Here is a 20,466-nt window from a genome sequence, read left to right as displayed (position 1 = left end):
AACAAAAACTTCAAAGTCCATGAAGCAACTATAAACCATGATAATTTTCCCCAAAACTGCTTGAAGATAATCATCTATATGGTTCTATACTATCGTGTAAACTGAGGGCTTACTTTTTTTTTAAACAAACATAGATTCAATGAGTCCCAAAATACTAGCTTGTCTATCTTAAATTCTCATTTGCTCAGTTGGAGTACTTACTCTCTGTAAGAAAAAATCTAGGTAATATGTTATTTGACGACATGCTAGAGAAGTCTAAAGCAATGGTGGAATAAATAAACTGGCAAACATTGATCCTAGCACCTGCGATAGCGTAGGTTCTTGGTAAATGCAGTGTATGGGTAGGATCCGATCGCCTCTCTGCACTTCTCCTGCTCCCACCTAGTCTAGACCACCATCTCCCCCGTGGCTGGTTGCAGTTACCCCTAGTTCACACTGCACTCCACACTGTGGGCGTGGCTCAGTGGTTCTCCATTTTCCCCAGTACAAGCTGAAGAGCTTATGCTGACTTAGGGCTTTCGTGCCAACCTCATTGCATTATAAACTACCATCTTCTCCCTGGCCTGCTCTGCTCTAGCTACAAAGTTTTTTCCTGCTTGTTTTATTTCCTTTTGGAGATGGGAGCTCAACCCAGGGCTCACAAGTGCTAGGCACACACTGAACCAGTGAACTCCATCCCGGCTCCTTCCAGTTCTTTCTGTAGCTAAGACTACAGGGCTTGGAGGGACTTCCCCCAGCCTTCCCTCTCCCCAGGAGGCTGCATGCCCTTCCCTCCATGTCCTTGTTCACAAGTCACCCCCTCTATGAGGTCCTGATGGTTCTAGTCAAATCTTCTGTCTCTAACCAATACAGCTTTTGATGCTTGTGTTCTGTTTTTGTTTTGTTTTCTAGAACTTTATATCTTCATAACATCAACATAATTATAAACTTATTACATTTGTGTTTATTGGGTTTAATCGCTTGCCAGCACATAAGCCTAATGAGTTTGAGGATCTTTGGTTTATTTGACGATTTATCTCAAGCACTTAGAATGTTTCTTAGCACATGTTGTATCCCAAGCAAGTATCTGTTAAATGATGGATGAATATTTGGAAGAAGCTGCTGCTATTGTCATTGGAGAATTATTATTCGTGCTGTACTATTTCAGCACACTTGGCAATATTTGTTAGAGAAATTACGTCTTATTACTCATCACAAAACTGCCTGAATACCGTATTCTAGCTCTTTCTCCCCATAAATATTAGACCTCTATTCTAAGTGGTTTTAAAGTCGCAGGAAGTATACAACAGAAGGAATTCAAACCACACTGTGTCTATTGAGCATTTACTATGTGCAGTGATCTAAGATGGATGATATGATTGCCTTAGGTTTTTACTAAATCAGTTATACCCATTGGGTACCTGGTTTCTATAGAATGGAATCTCACCTCTGGACAAATAGCTTTTTAAAAATATATATTTGTTTTTTAGTTGTAGATGGGCACAATACCTTAGTTTTATGTGGTGCTGAGGATCGAACCTAGTGACTCATGCATGCTAGGCGAGAACTCTACCACTGAGCCATAACCCCAGCCTGACAAGTAGCTTTTTGAGTCGAGGCTAACCCTAACCCTGGAACAGTTCTCATGACATAACCCAGGGAGCACACCTGGTACGTTTAGTAAATGTGGATTAACCTTTTGGAATGCAAGCATACTAAGTAGTTGGCATGATATGAGGGATTGTGTAATGGCCAGAGTTCTTAAGAGTTTCTCTAGAGCACTGGAGAGTATAACTTGAAAGATTGGCTTAGATTCTGTATGCAAATTGCATTGTTGTAATAAAAGTTTTACTATGCTTATGTGGAAATAAGGAAACACAAGGGGCCACTTGCCTTTTTCAGTGATCCAGTTGGGCTTTATATTGATGCTGTGGATGTTCATGATATGTGAAACATTTGTCACAGTTCTGACAGATAGGACAATTTTTGAAGAAAATTACCAAGCCTATTTCCTGGCTCCATGAAACCATGAAATCACTTATTGGGGTTATACAATACTAGTTTTAATTGGAAATTAAATAGACTCTTACCTTGGCAAGTCTACAAAGAGACTCATCCATCAGCATGAAGGCACGTGTTGTAGACAATCACAGGTAGACTGGGATGTGCAGTCACTTCAGCAGTACATTAGTTTTGCCAGGTGCAGTGTTGGGCAATGGAGATGTACCGGGGAGTATGACTGACCTCATCTCTGCTCTCACACAGCTGCTAAGACCAGGGGATGTGCAGAAGGGCGGAATGTGCTCTGTGCCAGTGGATAGGGGCAATTCCTTCCTGAGACTAACTTACACTCTTGTGGTTGATGAAGTGTGTTCCTTGTGTTAGAAATCTTTTGGGAAGTTGGTAGGGAACTGCAGTGGGAGGTGCTGGGGGAAGTAAATGAACACATCCCTGAATGCTAAAGGCTTCAAGGTGTTAGTGTGAAGAGGTTGAATACCTTCTGTTTGATGTTCACTGGTTACAACAGAGGACAGAACCCCTGCATATGTCACCCCCAACTCCCTTCCCATCCCTCTCCAGGGCCTCCCATTCCTCTTGCTCTATTCTACTGGTCTTCCTTCTATTTTCATGAGATCCTATCCGCCTCTCCCTTCCAGAAAAGACAAAACATATGACCCTGGCTTATTTGAGTCTGGCTTATTTCACTTAATGGAATGTTCTCAAGTTCAATTCATTTTCCTACAAATGATATCATTTTGTTGTTCTTCATGGCTGAATAAAACTCCATGATATATATTATATATATGTTATATATGTATTATATACATGTATTGTATTATATATCACATTTTCTTTGTCCATTCACCTAACCTGGTCCCATAGTTCGGCTATTGTTAATTGTGCTTCTGTGAACGTGGGTATGCATGCATCACCAGAGTGTGCTGACTTGAATTCTCTAGGATTAATGCCAAGAAGTGATGTAGCTGGGTCATGTGCTAGTTCTATTTGTTATTTCATTCGTTCAATCCACTATTACTTATGGAGGCTCTCTTGTGTGCTGAAAGTCTGATAGATACTGGGGCTATAGTTCTAAAAAAAAAAGTAGATTCAATAATCAAACATCACTGAGCACATAAATGAGTGCATAATGACCAACCAAGTAAATTAACAGAAAACAGTGGTGCAGGAACACAAGACAAAAGAATTGGCCTAGCCTAGTTACCAGGGGAGGCTCGTGCCTGAAAGGAGGCCTGAATTAAGATTCAAAAGATAAATAAAAAGCTTGGTTGGTCCATGCCAGCATCTCTAACCCCACCAAACACCTGCTCTGGGCTATCAGATATGCCCTTAATAACCCCGAGACAACAGACAGCCATTGGCATCGCTCTCTAGGCCCCTCTATGGGAGTTCTGCTTTCTGACTATTAAGCTAATCCTGTTACTTTGCTCTTACCCAGGGTCCATGGATTTCATTTGAATTTGCAAGACGAAGAACCCACCTGATGTGCATGCTCCATGTTCCAGTACTAGCACACATCATCAGGCTGGTCATTCATAGTTAATTACAAGTTTTGAAAATTTAAAAGGCAAAATGACAATCTGAGTAGAATCTATTCTTGTAGAATTTTGGATTTGGACCTGATTTCTTGTGAACCAAGTCTAAATGTATTGTCCTCGTGAGGTATTAGAGCATGAGACACAGGAACTCAAAAAACAAAGGATAGTAAAGGGTGAATATTGAAGGGCATTTTTCATTTTCCCAAAATAACAAGGTAAGAATGATGGGAACCAAGTATATGCAAGCCTTAGATACTCCACTGGCACATACAACCAGTTGTGAAATCAAGAAATGTGAATTAGGGCTGAATATGGTAGTGCATGCTTATAATCCCAACTACTTGGGAGGCTGAGGCAGGAGGATTTCAAGGTCAAGGCCAGCCTCAGCAACTTACTGAGACTCTCTCTCAAAATGGGCTGGGAATGTGACTCAGTGGTAAATTACCCCTGGGTTAAATCCCCAGTATCCCCTACCTCCTAGAGTGAATTAGGACATTGCACCTGAAGCCAGGTAGTAAAAACTTATTCAGAAGAGGACTTACAACCTAACAAGATGTACCTTAACTACATCTGTATTCTGTTTACTGAGCAGTGCTGCTTCTGGATCTCCTCAGTGTTAGGCAGTGTTGATCTTTGTTTTGGGGTAGGGCCTAGAATGTGAGCAGTTTCATCCCCATGTGCATCATATATGTGTTAACAATACCCGGATTCACCACATGTGGGTCCCAGTAAAGACGAAAACCCAACTTTTGACAACCTCTGAAATGCGAGGTCTGCGTGCTGTCCAAGGGCAATCATTCTGGAGAGTCTACTTGGAGGTGAGAGAGAAGCTAATTAAAGAAACCTGGCGGTGGTTTGTGTTTTGATGTTTGGTCCAGCAGGCATTTGAGATTTATTATATTGTGTCAAAGGGGAACCCTTCACTTACTGGAATGTAACATAAAAGGTACTCCCAGGTAAAGGAGCAGACGCTGTAGGGCACATCAGGTAAATTCTGCCATTCGAAGCTGAACCATGACTCAAGGTTCTGACTGTAAACTGTCTCCTTGGCTGAGCAGGGATCACCTAGATGTAGTGTTGGGCCTTTGCCAGCCCCTCTGTAGTCGATGTTAAGGCATTAAGTTGAAGGGAAACTGAATAAGTGAGTCAGGATGATTGCAAGTTCAAGGCCAGACTCGGTAATGTCGATCTGTATCAAAATTCCCCAAATTTGATGGGGTGGTTTAATGTCTTTTAACTCAATTATTTATGTAATTGGAATTTACTTCAAATTGATAAGCATTTCCACATAAGCTGATTTTGTCCAAAGTATGGTACTGGGGACTGAACCCAGAGCCTCACCCATGCTAGGCAAGTGCTCTACCACTAATCTATGTCCCCAGAAGACTTACTTTAATATTCAGCTATTCTTGATGCTTTCCACACTCCTGTAAGGGCTACTTCTATCTATTGGGATCCACATACTTTCTGGGACCTATTTTTGCATCCTAGAGCCTCAGTGTGGCCCTTGTTCTTGAGCATTCATGAGAAATACAGCCTTAGACCCACCAAAGACGTACAGAATCAGAAAGTGTGTTCTGGCAAGATCTGTGGGTTGCAGGATGCAGGTTCAAGATTGAAATGCACTCCCATACATGACAAACATGGTAAAAATCAACCCAGGCAGCAGCTAGGGGCTGATGACTTTCAGAGCAGGTTTAATGACCTGGTTCCTGGAAACACACAGGATAAACCCTCTGAGCAAGCAGTTACTCTGAGCCTGGCTTTCCTCATCTGTGTGTGGGTGCCTTTGTGTCCCAGGGGACAGGGAGTATTCAATGAGTGAGAGCCAGGGCAGGTACACCATGCTTTTGGGAAATCGAGTGTTTCTCTTGTGCAAAGCTTACTTACCAGCATTGCTCAGACGTTTGTCCCCCAGGTGTATGGTCTGCTTTCATGCCCCACCCCCACTTGCTGTCCTTTTATTCCCAAGCTCTCCTTAATTAGTACATTAAAATAATTATTTACTAAATGGTATTCAGATTGTCTCCAGCATCCGAAAAAGTCTTTAACTGGAGAGTGTCTTTTATGTGTCAGAGTTGGTTCCACAGGGCCAGTGAGACAGGAAATACACCCCTGGGGATGTGGTAAGGCACCAAGCACACCAGCATCTTTTTCTGTTCTTTCTTGTTAAACTATACATTTGAAAAATGCCATTTTTCTTGATCTTGCAGATTACATAAAGTACTTTGTGATTTTTTTTTTTAATTATGGCCGTGCTAAGCATGAATTTATATTCACATGTGTTTATATGAAAATCAGGCTTTTTATTTTTAAAGCAAATGACTTTTCATTAAAATGAATGTTCACTGAAAATTAATGAGCATCTGGAGGGAAAATTAGGAGGTGGTTGTTAAACACTGGGCTTTGCCTGTGGCTGGTGCTGTAAGGGCGCTATGAAGTACTGCAGCTACTGTAAGGAAAACAAAAGTAAACACACAGGATCACAAGGGTTTTAAATGCAAATGAGAGTCACTTTTCTAACATGGCTTTTTCTATGAGTTAAAAAAGCTTATTTTCTGCTTTTTAAGATGAATTCCATCTCGTCATGACACTTTCATGCTGCTATTCTGCCTTGATGAAGGCAGCCTCTGGATATACTTGTGTTCATTAACGTTTTGAGTGTCATTAAAAGGATTGATGAATATATATATTTCCTTATAAATCTTTGCACTTGAAATCTCAAAATACAGATGGATAAATACCTTAGGTACTTGGTACTTGAAACCTATTAAAGTGAGAGCTTTTGTTAACATACAGCTACATCTCCCATTTATTTAGTGTCTATTTGGTGCTATCTGCATGTCATTGTCTAAGTACTTTCTATCTCATGATCACTTTAGAGATTAGTTTCCTTGCCTAGGTCATGCAACCTAGTGAAACCAGAGTTTTGAGATGAACTTCAATTCTCTGCTTCTGACTGGTGGGGTCCTACAACCTGCAGGTACCTGCAGCTAAAAAGTGTGGCACCTCTTAACGGCAGGCCCTGTCCTCCAGGGTTACAGCAGACCCCAGCAACTCGTTGTGAATTTCTTCTTCTAGCTTCCTATCTTGTCAATTTGAAGCATGGACTCCACAGATGAGGATGAGTAGGTATAACCCTGGGATTTACTTAAGAACAAGAACGGAATTCTAGCAGGCTCCATAGCAGATTTTCTACACCACAGCAGTTTAGTCCAGGGGTTCCTGTAGCACCTGGGTCATTGGGATTGGTTTAAACACCCTAATTAGGGTTTGGAAGAAGTACCAATACTAATGGTCCAAGCTTATGCTAATTAGAGCTTGAAAATGTACTAATGCTATTGGTTAGTCCTGAGTTTCATTTACATTTGCCTTATTTGATTTTCTCCCAGCTTAGGGAAGGGGGAGCTTGAAGTCACTGATTGCACATGCGCAGTGGGTGTGGCATCTCTGCTGTGTGCAGGCTGGACTGTGGCTGGGTGATGGACAGACTTGCCCCGGCTCACCTGGTACTGGCCCGCCTCCCCTCAGGCCTGCCATGCCTTCTCCACATAGCCCTGGGCCATACTTGCCACCCGCACTGCAACACACCCAGACCTGTCCCACTGTTCCACTGTGCTTCTCAGCAGGGACCAGTAGGCCAGCTGAGGCAAGGAGCCATGTCACTAGTACATAGCAGAGTGAGGATGGGAATCAGATCTTGATAGCTTTTAGGTCCATGCTTCTTGCAGTACTTGCGCCGTCTGTACTGTTATCCCATCGATCATCTTTCCCGTGTGCAGCTTTTCCTGTAATCCTGCTTCATTAATTGGAAGCTAGTGTTGTGTTTCAGAGGATCAAACTAATAAATGGCCTCTATGTAGATTTTTAAGCAGCCCAGGATCATTTCCAATATGATCAAGTAGCCAATACATGGTTGAGCTAAGACTTTCCAGTCAATCTGAACCCAGAAATTCAGTTACTGAGTTACTCCCTGTGTTATCTGTGTAATGACATGTGTGCCTGCTATCAGAATCCCATTCTTGATGATACTTGATATCCTTGAAGTATGTCAGAGAATTGTTGGTGATTCTGATGATTAAAATTGTGCATAAGAGTACTAACAGGAAAATCCTATATCTTACTATTCCCCACGCATATTCTCTGTGGGGAGCAGTAATAATAGCAAGAAAAGTATTGATAGCTCTGAATGGCAATCCCTCTTCTCTTCCACCCAGTTACCTTCTTGAAATTAAAAGGGCTTTGGGAATTGAGTCTATTTTTATTTTTGTATTTTTGGACAGTGGTTAACATTTGGCTCAGGCTTTTTAAATGCACAAAAATTGTGTTTTTCTGGATCTGATTTAGACTCATCGTGTCCAGTCTCACCTTTTCTTCCATTTCTCCTCCTTTGCAGGATGATGAAGTGGTTCTGCAGTGTACCGCAACAATTCACAAAGAACAACAGAAACTATGTTTGGCAGCAGAAGGATTTGGCAACAGACTTTGTTTCTTAGAGTCCACTTCCAATTCCAAGGTAGGATGCAGCTTTTCAGGGCTATTCCCACTGTTGCGTTTCACTCATGGCATTTATGAGCCCTTAATTATTTTCTGTAGAACCCATAAAATTAAAAAATGCTTTCACACTTCAGTATGGACGTTTTTAAGTAAGCCTCTATTGGACACACAGAACTGGAACTTGTGAACAAGTGCATACAAAGTCTTTGCTCCGTGAAGTTGATTGTAGTGGAAAAATAAATAGGTGATGGAATTTCTGAATAGTTAAGGCCAGAAAGAAAAAGGGGAGCAGAGGAAGACTTGCCCTGGTACAGAGTATTTCAGGAAGGCCTTTCTGAGATAGTCGTTTGAACAGTCTGGAATCAAGTGAGAGAATGAACAGTTCTCAGTTCTGGAACCTTCCACAAGGAAGAACCAGGTAACTCAAGGTGGGTAGGAGTGCACGTGCAGAATGTTTTCAGAACCGTGAACAAAGTGCTAGTGGAAGCCGCTGAGGCCTCCAAGGAACTAGCCATGGATGGCCTTCCAGGCCAAGATAAGGAGTTCAGATTTCTTTTTAGTGTGAAGGGAGGTCATGGGTTGTGGTATTTGGTTTAGCATTTTAAAGATTACTTTGGCTCCAACATAGACTTGAGGCTGTAGTGAGATCAAGGGGAGAAGCAGAGGCTCTTTGGGAGGTGCTTGCTGCAGCCCTGGTGGGAGCTGGCTCTTCCAGCTCTTCCTCCACCTGGAATTGTTGGCAGGGGAGAAATGTGGGTGGGTCTGGAACATGCTGTGAGGACAGACTGGGTTTGCTGATGGATCAGACAGCCCAGAGGAAGGGAAGGAGAGGAAGCGAGGGTGTCTCTGGGGAAGGAAATCAAGGAGAAAATGGCCAGTTTAATACTCTTCTGTTTAGCATGTTGTAGATTGCACAGTACTTCGACATGCATGATCTCGTCTAATTGTCCCAATAAGAAGAGCTGTCATTGTCTTCGTAGTCATTGTGAAGATGAGACAAGGGAGCTAGCAGAGGCCCAGGACTGTGTAACTGCTCAAGGTGACCCCAGGCAATAGGTCAGCCATGGCTTCTCATGTTTGTGCTTGGGGCTTTGAGCTTCACATCCTTGGTTTACTCTGTCTGCCACTTAACCTCTTTGGTTGTTCCGTAAAATAATATTGAGTAATGTGTATATGTATATCCTTGGTTTACTCTAGTAATTTATGCTAAATAACAATAATAGTTTTCTGCAATACATTATGCATCTTATAGTCCTATTTAGATTTATTTCAGTTTAACAAGGTTTTTATGTGACATTCCCTTTGTACAACTTAATGGGGACAGTTTCGGTTGTGAAAAGTACTCCTTAAAAAGCTATTAATCATTTCATTGTGATATTTTCTCTGTGGTTTCTGGTATTTCTGTGGTGGCTAGAGGCAGGCTGATACCTTTAGTTAAGCTGTTTTCTGACCTTCTATTTCATATTGGACACTGTAGTAGCTGCTGTTCTCCCAGCTACCTGATGAAAGAGCTGATTTGCACAGCTAATCAAGACATCCTGGATTCTACAGTGGGTATTATCACTTCATGGTCAAGTCGGACATTGACTTGGGACTGGTTACCATTTAAACTGCCTAGTTCCTGTCAAGGACACTTGACCATGCAGTTGCCTCTGATGACCTAGTGAACTGAGTATTTTAACACTTCTTATTTTCATGCTATCTTGTACATTTCTGATTTATCTGAAAATTTACATTTGGCATCAGATAATTAGATTAAAAGGCTGTTTTTAAAGTTCTTACATGGGCTTGGGGATCTGACTCAGGGCTAGAACACTTAAAATAAGGTTGTTGGTTCAATCCCTGGTACTGCCAAGAAAAACAGTTGTTTGTTTAAGAGTTCTACGATACAGGTGCTCTTTACTCTTTGCTAACCCTCACCCCTGCCCCTGAGTGGCAATCTATCAGTTTGTCTCATATCTCCTTTTACCTTTTGCCCCAACTTGGATGCCCTTCCTATACTTCTCTGCCTGTTGGAACACTGCTTATCCCCCCAAGCCTGTTTCAGACACACTCTTCTGGGTTACTGTTTCTGAACACCATATTCCTTTTTTTTTTTTTTCGAGTACCAGGGATTGAACCTTGTATGTTTAACCACTGATCCATGTTTTCTGGCCCTTTTTATTTTTTATTTTGAGAAAGATTCCACTGCTGCCCATGCTGAGTGCACAGGGATACCCCTCCCAGGCCACATGTTCCTCTGCACCCCCGAGGGCCAGACATCTCATTTATCTTTTATCCAAGCACGTGGTGTTAAACTAATAAAATTTAATGGATAATTATGTTTGAAAAGGAATCAATAGTCTTTAGGCTAATTATATATTTCCTTCCAAGACTTCAAATTTTCTGTAATAACTGTTAAAAGTGTACATCTCAGTTCATGTTTTTAATATGAAAACCTGGGTAGAGCTGTACTTCACACAGATGTATCTGGATTTGATATTTGTTGAATATTTTTTTCCAAATTGGTATCTTCTATATTTATCATAGAGGTAGGGAGAAAAGCATACTTACTGGCAATAACTAGTGAGACACTGTAAATTATATACGTGCTCCCGGAAACAGTCCTAGGAATACCTCAAGTTATAGAAGTATTTAACCATTACTTGTTCAGACTGATCCTTGCCTGCAAGTGAATGGTTCATAAGTGCAGTATCAATGGTTCTGAGAAAATACAAACATTTAAGCCTGAGGACACATTTAGATTAGTTACTCCTGATTCAAAACTATGGGTATTTACTGTGTGCCTCTGTAATAAATAGCTTCTCATCTTCGTCTCTGTATCTTGGAACTGAGAAGTTGGGCTTCTTGATTTTTAGGAATTAGTGACCTTGAAACTAACTCACTTGGTCATTAATAAAGATTGTCAGAAATGAGAAGTTACCAGGGAGGCAGAGTTCTTAGTCTCTTTGAATTATGATGTCAAAGCAGACATAGCCACAAACATAGTCAAACCCCAGACTCACAGACCAAACATAATCTAAAGCAAATGGTGGGGTTGTGGGTGGGTAGACTGGTCAGGTAGGATCTTTCTGGAGCAGTCTTGGTCCTATAGGCTTTCAAAACTAACCAAATAAAGCTCCCTTCCAGGACAAAGCCCTGATGGGGGTGGGGGGATTGTTAAGAATAGAGTCTATAATGGGTGGGGGGAGAGGCAAGGATAGAGAAGGACCAGGCAAAAGTCATAGGGGGAGGGGCAGAACTGATAGAATTCATAAAGCAAGAGGCCCTATTTCTCCTATTAAGGAAAAACCATGGGGTCAAGAGCTCCAAAGGCCAGAGCTAATGCAGCTAGGTGGCCTCCAGTAACAGTCAGAATGTGGCACCTCAATTTTTATTTGTCTGCTTGGCATTCCTTTTTTGCCTATGTAATTATATATAATCAGGTATGCCACAGTCTGGCTGGGCACAATCAGGAGCCACTAGTCAAAAGAAACTAACTTTATTTTTAAAACCACACACATCAAACAAAACAGCTCCTCAGGAAAAACCCTCAGAGCCCAACTGCCACCACCGGCTTCCCACAAGCCTCTCTCTCACACACAAGCCTCTCCACCTCCCACAATCCTCCTGCTCTTGAGGCCGATAGGCTGGGTCACATGGGCGGAGCCAAAGAAGTCCCCCAATGAGCAGCTCTGTGGTCTGAAAGGGCAGGGAAACAGCCCAATGAGCATCACAGCAGAGGAGCCAATCAGCTAGATGTTGCTGGGGAGCTGTGAGCCAATCATCAGCTGGCAGTCTGAAAGTTTGCTGCGGCCCCTTGGGCTGTGGCTCTCAACACAGGTATAATTCATATAAGTTCAGTAGTCCAATTTATATGCATTTACATAATTATAATTGTTTTACATATAACATAGGGCCCGAGGGCCAGACATCTCATTTATAAATATATAATTTATTTATAAAATATATAATTTTAGATATAGAAGAGTAAGGTGTAGAAACAATATCTGCAGGCAATAAAGTTTTACCAGATAAACAAACTTAAGGCTGTGAACTAATGTTTCAAAATAGGTTAAAAGAAATTCAGAAAATTGGAGACAGCATGAAAGAATAACATAAATTATAAACTAGAAATAAGACGAGAAATAACACTGGAAGATAGCAGAAAGATAAAAGGAGTAAATTATAAATTAAAGAAAACCCAATTTTAGCAGTGGAGACTGATCTCAATGGTATGCCAGAGTGTACAAACCTATAGGTTATGTCATCAAGAAATACAAGATGGAAAAGTGAAAGCCTTTAGAAGTCCAAAGGGAGTGAAGAGTGAGAAAGACACTGAAGGACACGTCACTGCAGTGACAATGACATGGCTCCTGGTTTCCCACATAGCAGAACGGCTGCAGTGAAGTGCGGGCTACAAGCAGGACCTGCAGCATGGAGCCTGCCACGCAGACTGGGGGTCCTGAGGCGCTGTGAGCTGAGCTGTCCAGAGGGGTCACCCTTGGCGGCCAGGCAGGGCGTCCTACCTATGCCTGCTGCAGAAGCCGGCTCTGCGCAGCCACCCCAGCCAGGGCCTGGAGTTGGACTTCCTAGACCTGCTGGGAGAAAATGCAAGTAGGCAGAGCTGATTGGATGACAGGACTCCAGAGTTGACCAATAGCATTAGTACGTTTCCAAACCCTAATTAGCATAAGTCTGGACCAATAGCAGTGAACCCAGTGGTATATAAACCCCTGGACTAGCAAATCTGGGAGTTCCGCTTGTGCTCCAGCTGTTCAGTAGGTTGTATGGTTTGGTTCGCGGATTTCCTTCTACATGTTTATAAACCAAGTAAGAAGAAATTGAAGGGTGAGCTCCTGGGTCTTTTACAACACTGGAGGCCATGCCTGCCAATGAATGACAGCCGATGAAAGTTCACCTCAGAGGACTGTTTCTTACGCAGACTCTACAGAGAAATTCCAGTGTTACCTCCCTGCAAAAGCAGGGAATGAAGTTTCATCTCAAAACTTAAGTTCCAAAAATAGGGAAGAACTGTGTAGGGCCCCGCTTGCCTGAGACCACATGTTGGGAGTGTCAGGAGCACACCTGGGGCAGTAATCTCAGAACCAAAGCAGTGTTGTAGTACAGAGGTGAACTTTTTAAAGGAAAAAAAAGATCTTTTGAATTTTGGCAAAAATACAAGTCATTTCAAAGAGAAGATAGTCCATTTGTTACCTGCCTTTTTAATGACCATGCTTTCTGCCAAAAGGAAACGCAGTAATGGATTATCTTTTCTTGGACTTCTTGAATATGTCAACAAAGGTCCCCAACAGTTAAGAATGTGGACACAAGTAGAGATGGTGTTTCCGTGAGCTGTCCCATAGGAATTTGCTATAGAGTCTTAGTGTGGGAGAGAGCACGATGGGGCTGTCTCTGCTCTGAGGCTGCAGTCAATCAGCTACCAAGAAGTGAGAGGAGGACAGGGAGAGTTTAGAACAACTACCTTCAACTTTCTGATTGCTTATGGGTCCTGAACAAAAACAAATGGTGGAACTTCAGCTGGAAGAGAAGGGTAAAGTGAGGAGTCATTAGCTAGTTTCAGTTATGCTCATAGAACTGATAGATACGGTAGTAACCAAAAACATAGGGACTTAAGGGTGTTATTTGAAGATACTGGTATTAGGAAAGCCAACATTTAGTACCTCAAGAAGATATTTGTACCCTCACTTCATTATTCCATGAATGACGCACATACTTAATACATGTAGTGTTTTAAATACAATGAACAAGACCATTATAAATAAAGTGAAATGACATATTTAGTCTTTTAAAGTAAAATGAGTTTAAACAATGAGAGTTGAGACCATAAATATATTGATCATGCAAATAATGGTAAGCAGGCTTGACTTAACCTATTAAAATACGAAAAATTTAGGCTTCACTAACAAAGCTAAACCTGACACTGAAACAAGGGGATTCAGAAAGGTCAAAACTGAAGGACAGAAAATTATCAGATTCATGAACGAGTAAAATGAACGCCATTGTCTGAGTCTTTGTCAAGTTTTTAACAAAGACTTTGAGAGACAATAGTTTTTTAATGCTAAAGGGTTCACCTCTCAATGAAGACAGTAGTTATGGCTCATAACAGAAACAGCTTTTACAAAGAGACTCAAGAATTGCAGGAGAGACCGAACTACAGCACACTTGAATTAGAAAAAAAATAAGGTGCTCGGCATGATCGTGAGATTGATCTCTGAGGCCTGTCAACTTTTGAACCTCAGAAACAGAAAGAAGATGAGTTTCTTGAAAGTGCACAGGTAGCAGTAGAGATAGTATTTTAGGCCTCAAAGAAAACCTTTGTAAACTCCAGAATAGCAATAATACAAACATGTCCGAAAAGGAATAAAATTTAGAAGTTAACCAAAAATCCCACAACTTCTCCTGAAAACCACTACCCCCAACGCGAAAAAGACTTTTCTACCTAAAAAAATGACAAAGAACAATATTAAATACATCTTCGGTCAAGGGAGAAATGTAAAATAAAATCCAAGAGTTTCTTGAACATCATAACAAACACATGATATTTTAGAACATGTGAGATACAACTGAAGTTAAATTATAGAATTAAATACATATTAAAATTAAAAAAGTATTAAAATAATAGAAAACTAGAAAAAGGGCAACAAAGTAAGCAAAAGTAAGGAGGAGGGAATTAATAAAGATAAGTTAATCTTAAAACTTGGTTCTTTGGGAAAAGTGGATAAATCACTGATCAAAAAGGAAGAAGGGACAGATGTTCAGATATTAAAAGTTACATATGGGTCAAGGAAGAATAATGGATTAGAGGAAATTAAATCATGGGCCATTTGCCTAATTATATACAAATGAGTTTTAAACTGTTGATGAAACGAATTACTTTCTAGAAATATTAAATAATTCTGCAGAAACTCCAAAAGATTACCAAAAAATGAGAGTTCCCCAACAGATCATGCCCCACATTAAATAACCCCTGTTTACGTGTGCTACTTAAACTATTTTAAAGCATAAGCCAATCATGTGGAAGATTTGTTTATTCCAAAATTTATCCAGTATTACATGGATTTCAAAATCTGAAAAACGACTTTGCAAAGAGACTCTGTAGATCAATTTTACATTGATCCACAAATCTAGGATAAAGTATTTTAAATAAAGATACCAGTGTTATATTAAAATCTCTATCATAACCAGTGAAGTTTGGGAATCTGGGGTGTAGCTCTGTATTGTAAATCTGCTAATATGATTCTAAGCATTAGCAGAGAAGAAATGTCTTAAACTTTTCCTTAGATGGGAAAAGGTACTGGACAAAATTCAAATTCTGTTTACATTTAAAAAATACTGGAAGAGGAATTGATATGTTACAGGTGCACAGTGAGGTGCACTTCATTTCAAAAGTGGGCACTTTGCTTAAAGGGAAGCACTAGTGGTTGTCAGGTATGAGTCGGGCGGCTGTCTGATCTGTCGTGTGTGTGGTGGTGGGTGGGTTTGGGAGCACAAGCCCACACAATAGACATAATATTGGAGATGAAGAGGTAAAACTATTTCTAGTAGTAGATGATTTTGATTATATAATAGTTTAGAAAAAATCAAGGAACGAACTATGAAAATGGGTTTGAGAGAAATCCATGAAGAAGCAGGTTACAAAATCAGTGTAACAAGAGCTTTTGTATATTCAGTATATCAGCTTCATAGATATTGGAATGTAGATATGTGTGGAATGATACTTAGTACACACAACACACAGAAACTCAAGCTTTCACTAAAATAGGAGACCAGTAATAGTCTAAGGCCAATCATTTGCCAACATATAGGCATTAAACTAGAGTGTTATTCATATTTACCTGTTTTTGACAGGAAAATTATTAATAGAGTAAATTACATGTGCATGTGCTAATCAGCTAATTTTTCATGTATGTGTTAAATTGATATTTATGAGGACTTCAGATTTAAGTGCTGTTTTGGTTTTTCTTTGTGGTATGTTTTTAAAGCTCAAATTAGATCAAAGGGTTACATGAAGATATTTACCTTTATATTGAAAATCATGCTTAGTCCCAGAGACCTCTGCTCTTGAAATATGAAATATAATTTTACCTTATTTATATTGGTTTCATTACTGCTCTTTAAAATTTGATAGTTGGGAGAGTATGATAGAATAAAATCATGAATATTTAATTCTGAAGAATAAATAACTTAATGTGTTTGTATTCTGAGGGGCTGGTGTTACCATTTTGTAACACCATTTTCCTGTTGGGCACACCTTTCTAGAAGTCAGTATCCACACTGTGTGCTAGTTGACTCTTTCGAGGACTATGGGAACGAGGCCTGAGCTAGCTGGCTTTGCTCTAACCAGCCATTAAGGTGGAAAAGTCACACTCCTGGCTATCGAAGTCTGCTAACCAGCCCTGCCAGGGTGTGGCACAGTATAGCTTTTCCTCTCTCCTTTTCCCTTATAATTATTTTATGATCAGTAAGATATTTGAATAAGTGGGATAAGTGCTGGTTAACCTCGTGTTCTTTTGGTAATGTTCAGTTTAATCTAGGGATTTTAAGTTGAGTTACATTAAGAAATAACTCATAGTTGATGTTAAATCTTTATAATTTCAGGCCTAATGTATTAGTAAATTTAAGATAAATGTTGTGTGGATTTTTTTCTATATTTTTATAGGTAGAGTAGAATAACTGTATTAAACTCAAATGAACCAGACTCTTTTGAGCTCCCTTTTTAAGGTTTGGGGCTGTTAATTGAAACCAACTGATGAAAAGAATGGGCTAAATAAAACTGTCTATGTAGTTCTGTGAAGGATTGTAGTTGGTTTGATGGTTTCCTTGGGATTAAGTTATTTGGCTTTTAAATTGATGACTAGGTGCAGTGGATGATAACAAGCATTGGTTAATACCGACCATTTCCCGGGAAACTCTGTGCTGCTGAATCTCACCTTTTACACAGTATCCAAAACTCAAGGCCATGTACACTTCAAAAACAATATCTGATGCTGTGCTCAATCCAATCCAGATTCTACTAGATGACTACACAGTGAGAGTTTTTAAGTTCCTTAAAAGGATTACCAGAGAAATTTAAAACTGAAGGAAAAATTGCAAAACTGGAAAAGAATGTAGAATGCAGCAGCACAAAGCTCATGGAAAACCAGGGTTCCATAGGGGGAGAGTTTGAGAAGCACTGTTCTGTACAAATGTGACAGATACATCAAGAGTCATGTAGTATCCCTCCCCACAAAAGGAAATTACACTAAACAGAAGCACCATCTTGTTTAACGATCTTATCATGAATAGTGTAGTTTTCTGGTGTTTGTGGTTTCGGGACAGAGACACAGGAGGATCTTGAAGACTTGCTTAACAGAAATTCTGATTCTTGTATTTGTGAGACTACTCCATAGCCATGGTGTGTTAAAACAATGTAGTTGATTTTTATCAGGCTTCCAGGAAGGAAGTTGGCCCTGTGAAGTTCTTCACAGCCATGTGAAAATGTCTTTCCATTTCCTCCCATTTCTATGGCCTCATTTTAATTAAAAGTTTTTCTTTCCGTCATGGGACATGATAGAGAATATTTTATCTTCAGTGACTTCTCATCTCAGGATATTATTCACCACCATAAATAATGCACTAGTATATTAATAATGCATAATAGTTGTGCTATTCTAGATGAACGGCTCTTCTTGTTAAAGAGAGAATTTCTGAATAATAAAAATGTCAGTATAAGATAAATGCTAGATGATGTAAGAAAGGCTCACTTGAAAGACAAAGTTTACAAAACATGTTAAATATCAGATCTTGTTTCTCAATGTGTTTCCACTAAATTTGAACTGAAACAAAGTACAATTTTAGGAAAATATTAGCATCATTTTCTTTATTCATTTTAGCTTTCATAGGATTTTTCTTGTGCAGAAGGAAGGCAAATGAAGACAAAAGGAATACCGATGGGGTTGAAAAGAAGAAAAATTATCAATCAGCATACGTTTGTCAGTGTCCTTGTATTTTAGTTATATAGTTATTTATTTGCTGATGTTTAAGAGGAAGACAAAATGGGTGATAGGAAAATATCTGCCTGAAGGAAAATATCTCAATGGTGTGTGAATATTTAGTCTATGCAGGATAACTTCAGACTTATAACTCTTCCGATTGATCAAGATGCTGTTTAAGAATACCTGGGTTTTTTTCCGACAGATTATTACATTGGGCTAGAATGGAACTGTTTGTTTAGTTATGACTTGTACATCATGTAGAAATGATCTTGCTAGCATTTCAAACATGCACGGATGCTGCAACTTGGGTTCAAATGTAGATTCATTGACTATAACAAATGTCACTTCCTTGGGGGTGTTGATACTGGGGCACTGCATGTGGTGGAAGCAGGAAGTCAGGACAAGGTACCTTCTGTTAGGGTTTGCTCTGAGCATACAATTGATGTAGAAGATGAATTCCACTTGAAACACAAACCAGGCAATCAACACAAGATCGCTAAATGTTCATCAGTGGAAAAATTGCTAATTAAATTACAATGTATTCAAGTGATGCTGCACTGCACATGGGGAAATCGGGAAATCATGAGCACGTGTATCAATGACAGTCAACTCCAGGAATTAACTAGTGTGAAAAAATGAATCAAATTGCAGATGGATGTATATAGCAATGATACTATTTATGTCATGTTAAAATATTCAAAATAATTCTATGTAAGTCACTAGAATACATATGTAGCAGAATTCTGAATAATTTCCCACTGGTGATAACACTACACTCAGCAGAATGATTACTCCTCTTACAGAAGGCCAGGCAGAATGAAATTGGTTCTGGATACACAGGGGCTTGAACTCTGTATGCAATGATTTACTTTTTAGCTGGGCCTTAGAACATGGTTGTTCTGGAATTTCTGTATGCTTCATATTTCTGAAGTACTCCATTAGAAAACAGCTGTGGAAAAAGATGCTTGATTGGCAGCCAGAATATTTTTAAAAATAAGAAGTAAACACTCAAGTAATTAATCTAGGAAGTTCTGATGCTATGAATAATAATTTCTTGTTGGATTTACATTTTCAAGGTTATCTCTTAAAAGCGTGAAACAGAAATTGCTTTACTGGAATCTCACTGTAATTCAAGGTGCAGAGTTGAATAAGAGGGTCAACTTGGTAAATGGTGATATGGGAATAGAGAGCTGAGGACACATGCACTGGAGACCTGCCTTGCACAACTGTGATAATACCAGGGTGGAGAGTGCAGAGGTGGGAGGGTGAGAATGAGCATGGACAGTTCAAAGGACAGAGGCCCGAGTGGTTGGATTCAGCAGGTGAAGGGGCAAATGGTCTGAAAATGAGAGAAGGTGCTGGGCTTCTATGCTGGAATAAGAAGTGTGGTGCTTCAGTTCAGTGGGCATCATTGGGTGATTGTAAGCAAGGGTATTATAGGACCCTACTTATGTTTGTAAACAACTTTCTTGTTGCTGCCTGAGGAGGGGACCAGAGAGTCAGGAGATGGCAGAAACTCAAAATAGGATGGTGTTAGAGGCAATAGAAGTAGTTGGATTCACAGTTTTTGTCATTTGGATTTGAGAGGGAAGAAGGATCTAGGTTTTTGGTTCTGGGTAGATTGTTGAAGTGAATAAAACAGGTGGAGTCCACCAGGGGTAAGGAAGTCTCACTAATAAGCCAAGTTCTGCTGGGATGTTCTGTTTGACATACAAGCGAAGGGTCAAAGAAGCAGCATGGTGATGCTGGGGATGCTAAGGAGAGCGCGGGGTTGGGACAGACTGGAGGTCCTCAGGTTATCATATGGTATTTACAACCTCAGTTTTGGGTGAGAATCACCAGGGCAAATGTGTGCTTGCAGGAGGAGTTAGGGGCTCAGCTCAGATGCTTCTGGCTATTGAGGTGGCTCAGAGGAGAAGGATGCGGCGAGGCTGAAGCTTGCTTCCTTTTAATCTTTGAGAGTCCTAACCGTCTAACCTGGAGTAATGGACTCCCAGTTTATTAATGCACAAGGTCATTGGAGACTTAAAAATAAAATGTTTACACTTTTTTGTGATTGCATTTTGTTCCAGATGTTAAGATGTACATGATGAACAAACAAACAAAAAAATCACTTTTTGAAATAACAGATGAATGTATTTGAGGAAAAAGTCAAGAATGCAAAAGGAACAAAGCATTAGTCAAAAAAGCCTAAGAGCACATATGTAATTAGAGTCCTGTTTCCTATGTGGGAGAAGAAAGAACAAGTAAAAGTAATACAATACTCCTTGGCAGAAGTAAAAATACACGAGAGAGATGATTGATTTATAAAGAAAAGCAGTGAAAAATTAAAGAGGCTGAGCCCAGGATTGAACTATTTAGAGGAAAGGCGGGAGGTGATCTTTATGTTCTCCCATAACCAGCTGCAGGAACAGGGTAGGCACGTGCTCTGTTGGGCTAACGCTGAAGCATGACTT

The 20,466-nt window shown here is 40.1% G+C and overlaps 1 protein-coding gene across 1 annotated transcript in view; it reads left to right on the top strand.

Annotated features, from left to right (window-relative positions):
- RYR2 (ryanodine receptor 2) overlaps positions 1-20,466 on the top strand; it is a 610,498-nt gene that overhangs the window by 169,195 nt on the left and 420,837 nt on the right. The window contains exon 2 of the mRNA XM_081299889.1: positions 7,933-8,052. Coding sequence (XP_081156015.1) covers positions 7,933-8,052 — 120 coding nt within the window. The remainder of the gene's footprint in view (positions 1-7,932; positions 8,053-20,466) is intronic.

This window comes from Spermophilus citellus, assembly GCF_964194105.1.
Source record: "Spermophilus citellus genome assembly, chromosome: 6".
In the NCBI taxonomy this organism is placed as follows: domain Eukaryota; kingdom Metazoa; phylum Chordata; class Mammalia; order Rodentia; family Sciuridae; genus Spermophilus; species Spermophilus citellus.
This window is presented reverse-complemented; position numbering and strand designations above follow the sequence as displayed.